Raw genomic sequence first — 18,823 nt, forward strand, 5'->3', positions numbered from 1 at the left:
AAAAGAAGGGGACGAGGAGGGGCTGCACCGGTCTGGGTCCCCACCTCACATACACCTCCCCCATTCTCCTGCCTTCGGGTTGGGGGCCATATGGGCTTGGAGCTAGACGCTGTGCTCCCCACACAGGGTGCCTCTGGGGGGTGGGGGGGTGGCGGGGGCGGGGAGAGAGGCAGCCTAGCCCAGCCCTGGCGATGACAGGAGCTGGGGAGCGGAGGAGGGAGGAGCCGCCGAGAGCTGGGCTGTGGAGCAGCCAGAGCGGAGCGGGGCGCGGAGTGCGGGCGGCTGGGAGCGCGCTACAGCGGGGGAGAGGCGCTGCTGCACAGCCGGCCATAGGACCACCTCCCCGGGAGAATAGGGGCTCTTTATGGCATGTGGCTGGTAACTTTCCTCCTGCTCCTGGACTCTTTACACAAAGGTGAGACCTGCTTGGGAAGGGGATGGGGATGTGGGTGGGGGTGGGGGAGGAGAGCACTAGGAGAGAGACCGGTGCACAGCTTGTCCAAGCTGGACTTTGGGGACCGAGGTTCCATCCTATACCCTGTGGGGCGCAGTAGGGGCTGCCCCATTTCCCTGATTAGAAAGGGAGCCAAGAATCGGGACAGGAGACTGGGGACGAGTCTTACCTCCCTCAGCCTTCTCTCCCTCGGGTTCGCTCTGTTTCCCCGCTAGCTGCCGCTGGTGGGGAGGAGGGGGGGAGTGGAAGAAGGAAAAGGGAGGAAAGGGGAGAGAAAGAAAAAGGAAGAGAAAAAGAAGGGGAAAGGGAAGGGGGAGGGAAATGCATCGTCCCTAGGACTATTCACCTCCCGAGTTCTGCCCCGAAACGTCATGATCCCGGGCCCTTTCCTGACCCGCCCCCCTCCATCCCCTTCTTCAGCTCCAGTGGATCACTTGCCATGGGACCCAGTAGGGAGCTTCCAAGTGGGGATCCAGTCCCCATTTGATCACCCCACTCCTTACCTAGCAGCTTTATCCTATCCTTCCCTCTCCCTCCCTTAACAGATACCTCTTGGAGGGGGGCGCTATCTGGGCTTGACTCGCTGCTCCCCTTTTTGCCTCTGGTAGTTCGGTCCGGAGAGGTGATCTGCCCAACTGCAAGTTTGTTCCCTACATACTGAGCTAATCTCCTACACCCAAAGGCTCCCCCCTTCCCCGACATCAGTGGGGCTCTCTCCATCCCCGGGCGCCTCTGCCTGCCCCAAGGTGAGAGAGCCACTGTTGCTTCGTTTGTTCTCCTCTGGGCAGTAGGGAGCGGCTTCTCTGGGGGACGTCGATCCCAGCCCTAGGTGGCCGGAGGGACCACCTCCCCCTCTTCCCGTGAGGGTTGCTAGGGGTGGAGTCAGGTGTCCGGCATGTCCAGACCTGAAACCCAGGCCCTGCGCACCTGCTCTGGGAGGAAGCGGGTTCACGCGGGGGGTGCTCCCGGAGACACCTGGGCATAGAGCTAGGAGGTGAAGGCGACCCTGAGTTCGCCTGCCGCCCTTCTCTTGGGACAAGGGTAGAAGGAGATTTGGGGAGACTGGGCTGCTGAACTCCGTGGCCCTTGCCCTCTTGAATACGCGCATGTAACACACACACACACACACACACACACACACACACATACACGCAAACACGCGCGCGCGCGCATACACACACACACACACACACACACACACACACACACACGAGCAAACGCGCGCACGAACACACACAGCTCCACCTGTCCAACCCGCCGCCTCCAACTTTTCTCCTCTCGCCCTCTGGGGCGCTCCTTCCCGCTTTTCCTCTGGCAGGCAGGACTGGGGACTCTCCCCTCTGGGTGGGTGTACCAAATGCCCAGGGGGTTCTTGAAGCTCCCTGAAGGGACCCCAGCCCCGCCCTTACAGATGCCACTCGCCCCTACCCAGACTTAGGGGATTGGAATACCCCAGGGAGGAAGGGGTAGAAGGGATTCAGATCCATTTGTGCGTTTGGGGATGGGGAGGTGGGATTGATTCATTCGCGTTTTGCCGGTCTCGGCCCAGCCTGCTAGAGGCTAGGATACGCTTCCCAGCTTTGCCTGGCGAGAAGGGGGAAGGGGGAGCGGTCCAGAGGCCAAGGAAGACTCTAAGTTGCGGAGTTTACTTGCAGGTGGATGAGCAATAGGGGTGTCAGGTAACCTGCTAGGCCTAACATAGAGCAGCATAAACCCCGTTCCTACCGCGGGGTTAAAGTCTGGCGACTTCTATCTCTGTATACATTACCCTTGGCGGATCAAAAGCCAACCTTTCTTTCTGCCCCTTCCAACTCCAAGGCTCTCTCCTCCCACCCCACCCTAGTTTCCCTCCTTCCTCTCTCCCTTTGGCTCCTCTTGCCTCCCTCCGCCCCCACAGGCTTGCTCAAGCTCTAGGCTTTAATTACATTAATATTAAAAATACATAAGGTGAAGAGCGGCAGCTCTCTCTCTCTCTCTCTCTCTCTTTCTCTCTCTCTCTCTCTTTCATCTTTCTCCCTCTCTCTCCCACTCCTTCCCCTTTCCATCTCTACTCTCATTTTCCCCTTCTAGCCTCTTGTTTGTTAGGCAAAGAAATCCCACCATCGAAAGGCTGTTGCCACACTCTCCCGGCTTTGTCCTTCAGCCTCTTTACCCGCTTCACTTTGCAGATGCTCCCTTCCCTTGTCCTCCATCCTTGGGATAGGGATAGGGATAGGAAGAACTTCAACTTCAGGCTCTCCCTCCCACTTCCCTTCAGGAAAATGTGCATTAATAAATGAAGCCTTAGCTATTTGATAGGGAGTAGGGGGAGGAGGGAGAGAAAGCCAGAAGGCACAATACCAAGAGAGGAAAAATTGCCCTTAACTTGAGGATGAAGTTTCTAGGGTGGGCTGTGAGCCAGTGGGCACATGATCCTGGCAGGATGAGGGAAGGGGCCTGGATGGTGGGTTTTACTCTATAGTAGCTTTAGTACCATTGCAGTTTGGAATGAAGCTCCCCCTGGTTTGTGTACCAGTGATGCTCATCATGCATGCCTTTCTTTCTCTTTCTGCCCTTAATTGGGTCTCAGGCGCCATGCTGGATTTGGTGGCTGTTCTACCTTGGGGGGTGGGGGGAGGTACTGGATAAAATGAGGTTTGGTGTTTTCTCTCTTATTGCCATTCACAGTGGAGACAGAGGAAAATGTAAATGTTTGAGGCTGCTGTATCAGGAAATGATGTCCTCCTGTAGTAATTTGTATGTCCATCTGTGAGACTGGAGAGAAGGCATACCAAGAGGGAGAAAAACAAGATGAGATTGAAGGGGTTAAGTCCCTGAGCAAACTAAAGCAGTTATTGAACATGTTTAAAACCTCTATTAATCTCCTTCTCTTCAAAATATTTTATTTGATAGAAATCAAGCACATGTTGATCTCATCTCCCAGATCTAAACCTGGGGAATTATTTTAATAATTGGTTATTGAGCATCCAATGACGTCTTATTATTGCAAAGACAAACCTAGATTTGGGCATCTGGATGAAGCCCATCTCTGCTCTTAGTGCATTTAGGACGGTTGCTATAGTCAGCGTGCCAGCATCTGTGTTGCGTGAATTTGCATTTCTACAGTGTAAAATAACAACCGTCCGCAGCCCTAAAATTCCTGTTTTCTAAAAGCCAAAATAATGCTTTGCATTGATTTTTCATTTTCCACCAAAACCACAGGGACTGGGGGCTCATGTTTTGTTTTGTTTTGTTTTTTCCTCCCTAGAAGACCAAATTAAAAGCCTCTGTCAGGCCATTAAGAAAATCTCCCATTCTCTGTGTGGTGTCTAATTAAAAAGGGGGGGGGCGGGGAAATACGTTTTTGAAATATCCCAACAGCAAAGCAACTTCTTGAGCTGGGTGAAAACACTAGGGATTGAGCAGTGGGGGGAGAACAGAGAGAGAAGACCCGGGGACTTCATTACTGGAACAACACGATGAAAAATGGAATTGCTTTAATGCCCGATAAACCTTTCAGACCCTTCATATTTCTGGGCATCAAAGGCAGCTGCCTTTAATCTATTTCTGCAGCAGGATGGGGAACCTCAGTTAGAAATATAATGCAAGTAAGCAGTTGACCCAAAGACAGAACTGAAGTAGAGTGAGTCCCAGTAGACTGGGGCTACCTGTTTATTTCTTTACCTTCAGGAAGAGAGAGGCAGTTGGTCAGCAAACAAATGGGGAATTTAGCTGAGCGCATTACTAGGCTTACTAGACAAACAAGAGAGGAGATCTGAACCAAAGCAGGAACGATGTGGAATAAACAGGGAGTGTTTAGACTGTAATCCCACCAGGAAAATGAAGTGCCCTAATGCTCTCCAGAATGCTGCCAAGGTAGTGGGGAGAGCAAAAAGAGGCTTGGATCTGAGTTTAGTCCTTGTCCTCCTACCTCACTCTCTATTTTGACCCTCTCTGACTGAATCTCAGTTCCTTCTTTTAGCAATTGAAGGGAATCAGACTAAACAATCTTGCTCTTTCTCCAGTTTTAAATCCTTTGACAATCTTTAACCATTGTCTTTTATTTCCAAGGAGGCCGATGGCCCTTAGAGAAGGGTCCTTGGAAAAGCAACAGTAGCACAGGCAGTTTCAAGAGGGACAGGGCTGAGAGGCAGCTGTGGTAGAGTGGGTAGGGTGCTCGGCTTGGAGTTAGGAAGACCAGGGTCCAAATCCTACCTGTGTGACCCTAGATAAGTCACTTAACCTGAGTGTACCTCAGTTTAGTCATCTCTGTGTGTATATTCAGTGGCCTCTAAGGTTGCTTCCAGCTCTAAATCTATGATCCTATGAACGTGTAAGTGTGTTTGGAAAGGGAGGGCACAGGCAGAGATTTTGGTGATGGGTCTGCAAATAGGCAGCTACCCAGGTGTGCTTTCTTTTGGTAAGGCAGAATTTGTGCGAGTGGAGTGGATTACAGGTTGGCAGTGGCCTAGGTGGGAGACAGAGCTCCTTTAATCCTGAGTGGAGTTTATGCTGGGTAGACAGGTACCTTAAGGGACCAGGACCAGAGAAGGCCCAGGTTTGTGGTTTCATTTGCCTCTGCAGATTGTCTCCTCAGCTAGCCCAGAAAAAGGACCGTATCACATCTGGTTTTCTGAATCAGCCAGATACCTCCTTTCCTTGGGCACAGAGACTGCTCAGTGTCGGCTCTTCTTCCTTCTATGTTAGAGGGTCTGTTGTTCCCAATCCAGGCTCCCCCCAATTCATTTGGGGTCTTCTAGGCTCAGAGCAGCAATTTCTCTGCATGACTGAGCAGCCCCAATCTCTGTGGGCCTATGTATCCAGAAACCAGATTGCAGGAGTTGGGGGGGGGGGTCCGTGTTAAAAGAGTGACAAGAAACAGGGGGTGTCATTCATCCTTCTTACACGGCTGAAGTCGTCTTGCTGATCTTTCTGATGAGGTACAGGAGGTTGAGGGGAAGAGATGAGAGGAGAGAAGACAGTGGGGGATGTACACACCGGTTAATAGGAATCCAGTGCTACCATCAGCCATCTGTCGAGACGTGCAGCTTCCCCGGAAATAGAAGGAGCTGATGTTTATCATTATGGTTCATAGATGGAGAAGCACTCACTGATAGTGAGGGGAAGCTGATTACTGAGTAGTCAAGGCTTCAAATCTGACCTGACTCTCTCTCTCTCTCTAGCCTTGGCTTCTGTCACCAGCTGGGCTTATTTCCCCCTTTCTGGTGCTTTTAAACTTAAACAAGTGTCAGATGGGTCCTGAGGACTGAATCCCAGGCTCAGTGCCTCCCCCCCAAGAGTTCTATCTTGTCACTTCCTTACTCCATACCAACACAACTACTGATGCTAATAATAGCTCATATTTAGATCCCTATTTTACAAAATTTCTTCCTTACAATAACCCTGGGAGGTAGTTAGTGCAAGTGTCACCCCATTTTACCGATGAAGAAACTGAGGCCTTATAGGAGCTAAACCACTTGCTCAAGGTCACACTGCTCCACAGGCCATGGTATTTGTTTTGTTTTTTTCCCCAGTATACTGGGGGATGAGAATCTTGGAGAGTAAATGGGAATGACTTTTCTGGAGGGAAAAAAAAACGCCTACTGCTATCTAGTGCTCTTGAACAAGCAGAATAGGGTCAGGCTCAGGAAAGACACACCACTATCCAGAGACTTTCCAGCGGCCCAGGTAGAAAGCAAAACTTCCTTTAAGCTTCCAGCCTTTTTTTGTCATCTCCATGGTATTTATTTTCAAGACTGTTCTAGAAAGTTTGTGTCTCTCCACTTCCTCATTGTCACTTCCACTACTGTCCTTTGAGGGCATATTTATTTTTTTCTGAGACCAGAACTGGAGATATAGTAAGAGCATGTGAGGAGAGAAGGGCAAAATTCTTAGGAGTTTCTCTATACAACAAATGGAAACCAGCTCTAGTCCATGACCTCCAATCCTCTCTCACTGTACCCAGATTTCCTGTATTGAATAATATTTATAGTCATCAAAATCTTTCCTTATCTCTAACCTGCAGTTCTTCTATTATGGTTTAAGACCTTTTCTGATTCCACCTTCTCCCAAATATGGGTAGGGCAAAGGGGGGCATTTTCTACCAGTTTCTGTTCTTTCCTACTGATCAGATGATCTCAGAAGAGTACTTCATAGTGTGTTCTATGAGAGGACTTGAGATCACCTGAGTCTATAGCTATCCTTTTCTTCCTGATGGGATGATAACTAGAAGTATGGGATATCTAGGTAGGCCTGGTGCGTGTGTATGTATGTGTGTGTATATGTGTGTGTGTGTGTGTGTGTGTGTGTGTGTGTGTGTGTGTGTGTGTGTGTGTGTGTAGAAAAGGGATTCTTTACCTGGGATCCATGGATTTGGATATATAGATATCAATGGATAGGTAGATAATTGTTGTTGTTTAGTTGTTTCAGTTGGATCCAACTCTGTGATGCCATTTGGAGTTTTCTTGACAGAGATACTGGAGTGGTTTGCCATTTCCTTCTCCAACTCATTTTACAGATGAGGCAGGGTAAAGTGACTTGCCCAGGGTCACATAGATAGTAAGTGATTGACGGCCGATTTGAACTCATATTCTTCTGACTCCAGGGCTGGTGCTCTACCCACTTCACCACCCAATTGTAGATAGAAAGATAGATAGACAGACATACAGAGAGATAACTATATTTAAATAATTGGTTTCCTTTGCAATTCTGTTGTTAAATATTATCTTGAGAAGGGATCCATTGGCTTCCATAGGTTGCCAGGTAGTTTTCAACACAAAAAAGCTAAACCTGGTTTAAATGGTGTTGGGAATGGAGTGGTGTTGGGGGATGAGAGGCAGTATGGTCTGGTAGAAAGGCTCATAGGTTTGAAGTCAGAGGAGCTGAGATATAATCCTGTCTCTTTGATTTACAACTTGTAAGAGAACAATTTGTTTGACCCTTCTGGGTGTTGTTTTCCTTCTCTTTAAAATGAGGGGGCTTAACCTTGATGATCTCTTATGTTCCTTTTGGCTCTAAATTTGTGTATCTATGTCTGGAGGCTCAACTTAGTGTCTGGAAACGGTAGATAGTATTACTTTATCCCATCTGTCACCCTACCCCCCACCCTCAACTTGGGGAAAAGTCATGAGGTCAGTGAGATATCCAAGAAGACCCAAAGCTTACAGATTGCATTTGATATCAGGACAGAAGAAGGCCATGGAAGATTCTGGGGCTCCCCGGAGCAGATAACAACATAACTGGCCCAGTTCTTTGTTCTTCCCGGTGTGTCTGGACACTTGCTTGTCCAGGATCATCAGACCTTCCCCATCGTTTACTCAGATCTTCAGGTCCTGTTCTGAGTAGCAACATTAAACCCCAGTGTCATAGTCTATGCATTTCTAGGGCAGATTGGTCTGCCTCGACCTTGAAACACTAGAAGACAAGAAGAAAGGAAACAAGCATTTAATCTGCCCATTATCTGCCAGGGACTTTACCCAGTGCTTTACGAATATTATCTCATCTTACTCTTATGACAATCCCAAGAGTTGGGTGCTATTTTCCCCCCATTTTACAAGTGAAGAAACTGAGACAGACAGAAGCTTGCCCTGGGTCACACAGCTAGTAAGTGTCTGAGTCCATATTGAATTCAGAACTTTCTGATCTATCTCTTGCCCCATCTAGCTGCTCTGAAGATGAAGATACCTGTAACACTGGCGACCCATTCATATTTATTCTAGGATTCAAGGATCTGTGACCTCCTAGATGTAGAGATTCTCTCTCCTGGTACAGAAAACAGCCCTATCTGGACCTTAGTAGGTGTTTCATGAATTGATATAGTTTAACAAAAAGTCATCATTTTCTATTGGCCAGTCCATGGTGTGTGTCTCTTCAAACCCTTGCATGACAAATCATTTCTCTTTTCCCACTTAGCAGAGCTTGATCTCCACTAGTTTTGCCTCTGAGAACCCAGGTTCACCTCCTCACAGCAATTTGGTGTCAAGGGACCACAGTGGAGGGGTCAGTTCATATGGCATCAAATAATACATTTGCATAGTGCTCTGTGGTTTACAAAGCACGTATTCCTGATCTCATTTGATTCTCCAAGTAACCCTGTGAGGTAGGAAAGACAATGCAATGAAAAGAGTGACAGATGTAGAAGTCAGAGACTTAAGTTTAAATCTTGTCTGAGAGCATTCCAAGGACAGCATTTCTTCACTGGGAGTTCCCTACACCAAGAAGATCAGGTTTCATTAAAGAAAAAAATTATTCATCTTTCTAAAGAACTTTAGGGCTTATGAAGTATTTTTTTCACCACCACTCCATAAGTGCAACTGTAACTAATCACATTTTATAGATTAAAGGCTAAGTGACATATAGCTAGTAAGCACTGTGTCCTAAACTCAGTCCCAGGTCTCTTAAGGCTAAGTCTAGTTCTCTTGTTACTGTCTGGCACTGCATCTATAAATCCCAATGCCAGCCCTTCCCTAACAGCCAGTCAGGAAACACAGAGGCCCCTTATAAATAATATTAGAGAGTTGATGAAAGAACTGGATGGCTATAGAGTTGCTCTCAATAACAGAGGCTCTCCAGTTGGTTACCATGTTTCCTGCATACTAAGTAAGAATGGAAGTGGGGGGTAAAATAATTTATTTTCATACACTGTTACACCTCTGTGAGAATTTTGTCCAATCTCTTGATTTTGCAGATAAAGAAATTGGGGCTCAAAAAATGGAATGACTTGCATAAGGTGGCATAGTAAATGACTAAGCCTTGAACCAAGGACTTCTACCTCTGAACAGTGCTCATCCACACTAAAGCTACTAGTAGAATGGTTTCTAGAAACTTCTTTCAATTAGTCATCAGTCCTTAGAAGATATAGCATTGAAAGATTTTTAAGAGTGTTTCTAGGTTGACAATGAAAGGATTATTTCCCAAATATCTAGTGATTCCACCAATGACAACAACATAGATTTGTGGGATATATATTGGTTTATGTTCTTTCACCAAGGAAAATTACAAGATACAAAGACGAAAACACAAGATCTATGATTCCAAAATAAGCATATCATCTCACTTAAATTATCCAATACAGTTTATTGATTGAGTTCTCCAGGATATTTTGAGGTCTGAATTTGTAGTATAGGGATTTATCATCTGTCAGTTCACATAGAAGATGGTGAATTCCTGATGTATGATTCTAGCTACCAAGTTATGTCTTGCTAGGCATTTGGTAAGGTGCTAAATTTTTATAGCCATTGGTGATATGTTGCACTGTTTCTACCATTTACTAACATAATCTCTATACTATTCACTAAGTCTGCACTTCTTAAAGATAATCCTTCTGTAATTTCTGTTGGCAATGACCTTGTCCTGAATGGACACATTAAATTTCTTCAATTCCACAAACAAATTCACATGATTCAGTCATTAGTTGTGATGTTTCTTTTCCAACATAGTGTTGACTGAGCTCATCCATATGTTGCCCATGGAGGGCATTTTGATTCTGCTCTTGAACCTCAGTCACTCCACACAGAAGAAAACTACTTTTAGCAATATTAGAAAAATCCACTGGTGTTTACCTGTGATAAGATTTCCTCTTTATCATTATTTATTGTTGTCATCATTATTAATGCATAGGTGAGGTTGTGTTCGTCCTTCATTTTCAAAGAAGACCATGACATCATAGAAATGAAGACACGACTTGTATTTGACTTTGTTTTGAGTGAGGGAGGGCTATGCAAGGTCACCAGCCTCACTTTCTCCTCCTGAGCCATCTGGGTCCAGTGGCATAGGTCAAGAAAGTGGTAAAGGGGATACTTATTCAAATATGTATTGAGCTAGATGATCTCTTAGGTCCCTTCCATCTTTGACATTATATGATTCAATGATAAGAGGACCTTTCATGAGTCCTTGAGGCCTTAGGGTTCTTTAGATACTCCTCTCAATTGCCAGGATGGACCTTGTATCCACAGAACACTTGTCATAGCCATCTTTGGGGGTCTCTGGACACATCTCAATTGCCTGATAGCCTGATTCCTGAAGGACTCATCCTCGAAGCTATTTTGTGGGAGCAGCACTTGACATAAAGGGTAAAATATTTTGTGTTGTCGGGGATGGTTGATGTGCTCTCCCGTAGGGTGTGGGTACAGCTGATGAGCCTTATTTAACAGCTGTTTGCCTGGCTGCTTTAGAGAGCTGGCTTTTGCCTTGGGTACCACCCATTGCCTCTCAACTGCTTATCTCCTCATCCCTCCATGCTCACCCAGCCTCCACAAGATGTCATTTACTCCGACAGCCTCCAAGGTCACCACCTTCATTAAGAACAAACTTATTCAAATATTCCCCAAGTCATCATACTCAGATAAAACTGATCTTGAAGGGGAGATGTGTGTATGTGTATAAAATCCATACTAAACCTATTTGGCATTATAAATTTATATGAAAAATAAGCTATGATTACTATAATTTCAAAAAAAACTTAATAAATTCTCCTGCCTTCCCTAGGGCTCTGTCTCATTCTTTCCACTTTCCGTCCTACTCAGAAAAGCCAGTGGCAATGTGATGGAACAACCTTGGGTGTTGTCTTTCAGAGATGTGGGTTCTAGGCTGAGCATCCCTTAGCTGTGTGACCCTGAGGAAATCCCTTCTTTAGGTCTTAGTTTTCCATTTCTGTAAAATAGATAGGGAGGAGTGTTAAATGACAATGGTATAGGTCAACAAATGATCTCTAAGGCCCCCTCTAGTGCTCAAAGCTGGGGTCTGAGCCTGGATTTTCATTTGAAAGGCTTTGCCCAGAAGGAAGGGTCCCAGAGGAAGATTATCCTCCATCTAATATAGTCCGTTACTCCTCACATTCTGTGCTGAAGGAGGATGGTCCTCCTGGCTTAGAAAGCCCGGGATCCTTTTTATTGATGACTCTGGGAAAAGTACTGCTAACCCCACTAAAAACAATAACAACTTAAAATAAAACATAGTTGTTTTTTTCTGGTGAGGATGGTATCCAGTAAAATACTTTTCTCAGCAGGCCGGGCATGTCTGGGTTTCTGAGTAGAGAATGCTGGGTCTCAGGCCATTACTATTCCCTCTTCTCTGTTGGAAAAGTAAAAACAATGTAGGTTACTCTGCAGGCCACCAGGTGAATGGTTCATTCATTCATTCATTCATTCATTCATCTTTCATTCATTCACTCACTCATCCACTCATCAATCATTTGTTAAGTCCCTAGCTGGATCTGGGGAAATTGCCATTCATTTGTTTCATTCAGTGAGAGAGGACTGTCCAGAGGACTGTGTTAGACACCAGGGGAAGGATAAAGATAATTAAGACAGTAGAACCTACAATGTAGGTACTGGAAGGAGGGGGGTGATAAGACACAAAGGAGAGGAATAACTGTATGCAGAATAGAATATAATAAGCAGTATATGATAGACACAATGTACTATGTAAGATTCAAGGAAGAAAAACCAATTCCTGATGGGGAAATCAGGGAAGATTCAAGGGGGAATTGTCATGTGAGATGGGTTTTCTAGAATGAGTAAGATTTAAATAGTTGGGGGTTAAGGGTGGGGGGATACAAAGAGAAAATTTCAGACATAGGAACCAATGTGAAAACACTGGATATATATATGAAGGAGTAGGAGCAGTCTAGTTTGGCCAGAATGTGGCATGTGTGGAAAGGAGTATGAGAGAAGGCCAGAGGGATTGGGGGAAGCTGAATTATGGAGGGCCTTGACTGTCAAATTAAATAGTTTGGGTTTGATTCTATAAACAGTCAGGAGTCGCTGGAGAGTTGTGATCTGAAAAGTGACATGGTCAGGCCTGTGTTCTGGAAAGATTGATTTGGTAGCAGTGTAAAAGAGAGAGACTCTTTATGGGACTGTGGCAAATCTCCACGCAAGGGAGATCAGCCTCCCTCTTTTTCCCTTTAACTGAAATCTGGTCTCTAGAGCTTTTTCTAAAGGTTTGACCTCCCTGATGTTATAATATGAGGAGATTTTTTAAGCCAGAAGCTAAGAACCCTGGCATGTAAGGCCTGGGTCTCAGTTTTGTGACTGATTTGGGGTTTGACCTTGATTCAATCCCTAAGTTTCTTTGGGCCTCAGTTTCTCCAACTGTGAAGTGTAAATGATAATCCTTCCTCTTCTATTATAAGTAGAATGTAAGGAGATAAAAGTTCTCCCAAGAAGAGATGCTGTGGACATGCGTTGGAAATGAAAGAACTTTGCAAACAGATATACAAAATTCACCAGTCCATGTCGTCATCAATTATTCTGCAGAGGGATTTGGAAGAGGGAACAGATGGCTGTTTGTAATGTTTGCTGTGATTCGTTCATGGGACAGCTAGGTGGCACAGTAGGTAGAGTGCCAGGCCTGAGTTCAGATCTGAAGTTTATTGACTCTATAACACTGGGTAAGTGACTTAGCCTTCATTTGCCTCAGTTTACTCATCTGTAAAATTGGGATAACAATAGCACTTGCTTTCCAGGGTTGTTGTGGGGAAGAAGTGGGAAACCTGTGGCCTCAAGGCCACATGTGGTCTTCCAGGTCCTCAAGTGTGGCCCTTTGATTGAATCCAAATGTCACAAAACAAATCCCCTTAATAAAAGGATTTGTTCTGTGAAGTTTGGATTCAATCAAAGGGCTGCACTTGAGGAAAAGGATTTGTTCTGTAAAACTTGGAGTAAAAAATCCGCATCCAAGGACTTAGAAGGCATTTAGGCAGAGAATTAAATGAAATAATAATTGTAAAGCCTTTAGCACTGCGCCTGCACATAGTAGGTTACCATATAAATATAAGCTATAATTATATGTATTATTATTACAACCACTAGCATTTTATTAAATTCATTCATACTTTCATAAATTTTAAAGTCCTGCCAGCAGCACTTCTCATAATGTCCTCTCCTCCTTCTGAATTCTCACACCATTTTACCCCTTTATATGCAGTCCATGTTGTGTCATTTGTATACCATCTTATCTTTAATAGATTGTATGCTCCTCGCAGGAAGGGAAAGTATCATATTTTGCTTTGCATCCTCCCACAGTAAATTAATAAAGTTGTTTCATATGAATGAGCAAATGAAACTTGGGAAAGAAATAATGTGGTATTGTGACAGTCCTCACAGCTGCCTGAATTGGTGTCATTATATGATAAATGATATTTCCTCAAGATTCCAATGATTGTAACTATGAAGGACCCCATATTCTCCCAGGCTCTGGTTCCATCGCTTCCTAAAGGTTGAGTCACTGTCCCCTTCTCTAGAATAGGCCTTCCTCTGTTGTCAGGAGCCCCAGCTCAAGCACATCGTTGTGGCTGGAAAGTACAGTGAATAAGACAAGCAAATATCATTAAAGGATGAAAGTACAGTGAGTTGCTCTTCCTTGTGGGAGTGATGAAACATTAATATTTCATTCCCTTCCTGTTGCCATTTTTAGTGATTTAAGAGGATGATCTTCGGGTGATTCAATTTTACCTCAGCAGTAGTTGAGGCAAGGCATCTTTCGATGGAGGGGCCAGACCCAGAGTAATGAGGGAAGGGATGGAGACACAAGCATCCTGCATATCTTGTTCTCCTCCCTAATCTAGATGCTGAGACATGGGGGGGGGGGGCAAATGAATGGGTAGGGGTTATAGATAGATTTCAGGGGCCAGTGACCCTGGGAGCAGCCGCCCAGATGCCTGGGGGTGATTTCTGGTTTAAAAATATTGCTGTGCATTTCTATATTTTTAATCTCTCAGCAATTTGGAGTCGCTGGCTTGTTTTTTTTTTTTTAATATAAAACATAGCATTTGGATGATGCTCAGTGTTAAATGGTGAAAGATTACATGTCTTTAACTCTGTGTGTCTGTCACATAACAACCAATCCCATAACTTCCATTTTCTATTAAAAATCCATTTCCCCCTTTGACCAGAAACAGCTTTACTAGTAATCTGAATGTCTCTCTCTTTATTTATGAGGTATTTTTCCACTCCTTTTCTTTCTCTCTTTAAATATACCAATTCTGTCTGCAGAGGGGATGGAGAGCTGATGGGGAAAGGCTGGGATTTAAGGAGATACTTGCAGTTCTCTAACCTGGGGATTTGAGAGATGGAGGAGAAGCCTCTACTGTTCAGTGGTTGTTGGAATTTCAAAGGGACCAGAATCTGACTATCCCAGCACTCACCCTCGAGAACATCCAGACAAATGTCAGTCCTCCACACAGCAGCCAAAATAATCTTCCCATTCCACTCATGTCGCTCCTCAAGAAACTCAATGGCTCCCCATCACCCCTAGGATAAAATACAAATTCCAGTTTGCCTTACTAAAAGCTCTTCATGGTATGGCTCATTGGACATTGCCCTGCTTTGTGTACCCTCTACTTCTGTCAAACTGGCTAACCTGAATTTATCATTCCTTTGCCTTCCTCTATATCCTCACACAGCCTGTCCCCCTTACTTGGATTACATATCTTCTTTTCTACCTCCTAGCTTTCTTTAAGAGTCCGTGCCACATCTCCCATGAGGCTTATTATAATCCTCTTAATAATCCTCAATTAGTTTTTATTTTGTCATATATACATTTGCCTTTATTTATCTGTGTACTTTTGGGTTCTTCCCAATAGAATGTAAATTTCTTAAGGAGCTTGGCCTATTGGAAGGAGCTTAGCTTAGTTATTTGCATGGTCAACAACTAAAGGATGGGTGGGGAGAGGAACTTGCCACCTTGAGGCCACATGTGGCCCTCTAGGTCCTCAAGTGTGGCCCTTTGACGCAATCCAGTTTGGAAGGTTCCCCACCCCTGACATGATGTCTGCCCTAGAATAAGTGTTCAATAAAGGCTTGTTGAACAGATGAAAGGCAGGCAGTGAATGACTTGTTATAGTGGTACTGAAAAGAGAATCTGATGTTGTTAAAGCATCACTGACTTTAGAGCCAGAGGACACTTTTGTGAAGTCAGCTTTGCTACTTATTGCCTTTGAGATCCCAAGGGAGTCATTCTACCTCTAGAGGCATCAGCTACTAACGTGTAAAATGAAAGAGCTGTTCTAGATTAAAGGTTCTCAAAGTGTGGTTTGTGGACCCCTGGGAGTCCCTCAGACCCTTTCAGAGGATCTGAAAGGTCACAACTATTTTCCTAATCATATTAAGATATCAAAATATTCCTGTCTTTCCAACTACATATCTTTCTGAGGTTTAAATTTTTTTCCTAAACTTCAATCAGAACAACACATCCTAGCATCTCAAGGTACAAGGATGTATAAGAATCTAGCTATCTTCTATTAAGTTAAATAGTAAAGAAATTTACAAAATTATACAAACAGTTCCATTTTCACTATATTTTAAAAATATATTATAATTTCCACAAAAAGTTATTTGTATTAATATAGAATGGGCTTATTTTTTATTTTTAAGTGAATTAATAAATACTTTTTATAATGTATTAGTTTTTATTTCTATTAAGGTAGATATCAATAGCCATGATCTATATACATGACAGTTCTTTGGGTTCTCCTCAATCAAATCAGAAGTTTTAGAATCACTGGTCTAGATCATTCCTGATATCCTTTCTATTTCTAGATATAGTGAACCTGGAATCCTATAGCCAACCCTTCCAGTCTGCCTTACTGAATTATATCCAGTTTTGTCATCACCATCATATGGTCTTACATTGCTTGCTAGCCATATCTTGTCTTCGTGTATCAGTTAGACCCCTGTCTTCTGATTCACCTCAGTGGTTTGCACAGTGAGGGACACTTAGTGGGTACTTCATAATTTTTGGCTGGTTGAATCAATGAATGAATGAATGAACAAATGATTTTTAGGGGCCACTGTGTCCAAGAGGAACCTATGAGCATGTTTACATTGAGGAGACACATATCATCTAAGGCATCTAATGCCAGTGAGATAAAGGGAGAAAAAAGAATGCTCAGGGTATTGAATGAGAGTGAATAGGTTGAGAGACTAGCAAGCAGAAGTTAGATAGTGCAGATTTTGCCTACAGGTTATGATACTCACAGACCAGCAAAACTTGCTACTACAGCAAGGCCAGCTATGAGGACCCTCCATCTCTATTCCTTATAATACCTCTTACCAGTCAGTCAGAAAGTCAACTGAGCATTTATTATGTTCTAAGCAGTGTGCTAAGTTCTAAGGATACAAATAAAGATAAAAGACAGTCCTTGATCCTATGGGCAAATAGTCTAAGGGAGGAGATAATATGTGAATAACTGTCTACAAATAAACTATGTACAGGGTAAATTGGAGATAATCAATAGAGGGAAAGCACTAACACTGGAGGGGGTTGGGGTAAGGTTTCCTGTAGAAGGCAGAATTTTGTTGTGTTTGTCCTTCATTCTTGAAGAGCACCATGACATCAAGGTGGTGACATGACTTGCAGTTGACTTTGATTTGAGTGAGGGAAAGCTGTACAAGGTCACCAACCTCACTTTCTTCTCCTGAGCCATCTGGGTCCAGTGGCCTGATATTCATGAGGATAACTGGAGATAGCCCAGTATGCAATGTGAGACACTGGCCCTTTCAGACTAAGGTCTTATCACATTCTCAATTTGAGTGAGATACAGCCATTCAATGAATAGGCTTCTTTAAGTTACTTAAGGGATGGCGCCTTTAATAAAAAAAAAAAAATCAAACTAGGAGGGGAAGACCCTCAGGTTTCCTGGGTAAAAAAGAAACAATTACTAATTAGGCCACTGGACCCAGCTGGCGCAGGAGAAGAAAGTGAGGTTGGTGACCTTGCACAGCCCTTCCTCACTCAAATCAAAGTCATCTGTAAGTCATATCATCATCTTGATGTCATGGTCCTCTTCAAAAATGAAAGACAAACACAGGCAGAATTTTAGCTGGGACTTGAAAGAAACCAGGGAGCGAGGATAAGGAGACAGAGAATTCCAGGCATGGTGGATAGCCAGTGAAAGTGCCTGGATTTGGGAGTTGGGAATGTCTAGTGTCAAGAACAGCAAGGAGGCCAGTGTCAATGAATCAAAAAATACGTGAGGGACTGGTTATAAGGAGTAAGTAAGGTCAGACTTCTTATCTCTGTTCTACAAACATGACACTAAAGGACCTGGATGACTGAGGTCCCACCAGCTCAGGGCCAGAATCAGGAAAAGGACTTTTAGCTTCCTAGCCATTGTGTGCTTCCTAAAGTTACAGTATGGACTATATTCTCCAATGAATGTCAACCTGCTAATTAGAATAATCAAGGAAGTCAACTTCTGCCATTCCCCACTCCCCTTCTTTCCCTGAAAAAGCAATAGGATGCAATGAAAAAACATTATCCTGTGAATAAGAAGACTTAGAGTCCAGTCCTGGTTCTTCCACTAACTAGGAGACCTTAATTATTTCCCCTCTCTGGGCCTCAGTTTTCTCATCTGGAAAATAAGGGGTTTGTACTAGAAGACCTCAAAGCCTCTGATTTATGGTCCTATGTCCTCTGTGTCTCATTCAAGTTCTGCCAGTTTGTGATTCTATGGAAAGTAAAAATATGTATATAAAATCTTTGGGCTACTGGGACAATTCCTCAGTGACTCCTCTGGAATCCCATCACCTTGCCCTTCAGATGCTATACTCTATCTTATGCTTATTCCTTGATAATAAGGAATTATTGTTGCCTTGAGCTCTGTGAGACCCTCAGTGCCTCAGTTTGCCTATTTTTTAGATTGTTCGCTTCTCTCTTCTGTCAGGTGAGTTGAGGCAAAATTAATGTTTCGTTAAGGACTCCCGGATTCAGGGCTGACAGGTACCTTGTGATTGTGAAATATGAACAGGATATAAGTGCAAAACGCTATTGTTTTACACCTGAGGGTGATGTTTCATAATGGCAATGTGCTGTCAGGACAGTAAGCAAAAATGAATGGTTTGTCTAAGCCTCCCCAACTCCCCTAGACTCAGAAGACAGCAATTCACATCGCAGGGTTAGAGAAATATGAAGCTACTCTTCTGCTGCTATAAATCTGCAGTTTCATCAGCCTTGACAGGTGGTTGGACAATCCTAGTCAATTCATCAATTAAATCTATCAATTTGTAGTTGCTGAGAACCTTGTGTCCTTGGCTTCGGAGAAATCTGAGGCCCCAGAAGCTCTGAGAAGGCAGCTTTGTCATGGTGGTTGATGTTTCTGCTTGGAGCCAAGGGAGGCATGGGGAATGGAGTTTGTCTGGGGAGACTGAATGTGGAGAGAAATGAATTTCTAATTATAGGAAAAGGGACAAAGAGGGAGTAGGGTAGTAGAGTTTACCTTAGACCCAAGAATCCAACCTTGCCCTTCTCACTGGTTTGCAAATTGTCTTTGGGCTTAGAATCACAAAAATGTCAAAGGTAGAAGGGGCTTCAGAGATCACAGGATCTGATCTGTTCCCTCCTCTTTTTTATAGATGAGGAAACTTTATCCTAGAAAAAGGAAGTGTCAAT

The 18,823-nt window shown here is 44.1% G+C and overlaps 1 protein-coding gene across 2 annotated transcripts in view; it reads left to right on the forward strand.

Moving 5' to 3' along the window:
* Positions 1–200: 200 nt before the first annotated feature.
* DSCAML1 (DS cell adhesion molecule like 1) overlaps positions 201–18,823 on the forward strand; it is a 519,485-nt gene continuing 500,862 nt past the window's right edge. For both annotated transcript variants that reach the window (XM_072610971.1, XM_072610972.1), the window contains exon 1: positions 201–415. In XM_072610971.1, coding sequence (XP_072467072.1) covers positions 370–415 — 46 coding nt within the window. In that variant the 5' untranslated portion in view covers positions 201–369. The remainder of the gene's footprint in view (positions 416–18,823) is intronic.

This window comes from Notamacropus eugenii, chromosome 5, assembly GCF_028372415.1.
Source record: "Notamacropus eugenii isolate mMacEug1 chromosome 5, mMacEug1.pri_v2, whole genome shotgun sequence".
In the NCBI taxonomy this organism is placed as follows: Eukaryota; Metazoa; Chordata; class Mammalia; order Diprotodontia; family Macropodidae; genus Notamacropus; species Notamacropus eugenii.